General features: G+C 58.9%; 1 protein-coding gene across 1 annotated transcript in view; it reads right to left on the minus strand.

Annotated features, from left to right (window-relative positions):
* EMH_0065500 (uncharacterized protein) overlaps positions 1 to 309 on the minus strand; it is a gene marked incomplete at both ends in the record, with an annotated part of 5,660 nt that overhangs the window by 4,505 nt on the left and 846 nt on the right. The window contains one exon of the mRNA XM_013498389.1: positions 103 to 199. Coding sequence (XP_013353843.1) covers positions 103 to 199 — 97 coding nt within the window. The remainder of the gene's footprint in view (positions 1 to 102; positions 200 to 309) is intronic.

Raw genomic sequence — 309 nt, forward strand, 5'->3', positions numbered from 1 at the left:
AGTCTTCACTGGTCTCTGCTGCAGCAGGAAGCGGATGAGCAGCAGAAGCAGCAGCAGCAGCTCTTCTCCCTAGGAGTGCAGCAGGAAAGGCAGCAAGTCCACCCGCAAAAGTTGTTGCTTGCTGCTGCTGCTGCTGCTGCTGCTGCTGTTGCTGCTGCTGCTGCTGCTGCTGCTGTTCACCATGGTGATCACGATGAGCCTCACGCGCATAGCGGGAGATTCCAGCAGCAGCTTGCTGCCTGCTGCTGCTGCTGCTTCGGAGACTCTAGAGAGAGGCTCCCGCTGCTGCTGATGTTGCTGCTGCTGTTG

This window comes from Eimeria mitis, genomic scaffold (assembly GCF_000499745.2).
Source record: "Eimeria mitis Houghton genomic scaffold, Emh_scaff3391, whole genome shotgun sequence".
Lineage (NCBI taxonomy): Eukaryota > Apicomplexa > Conoidasida > Eucoccidiorida > Eimeriidae > Eimeria > Eimeria mitis.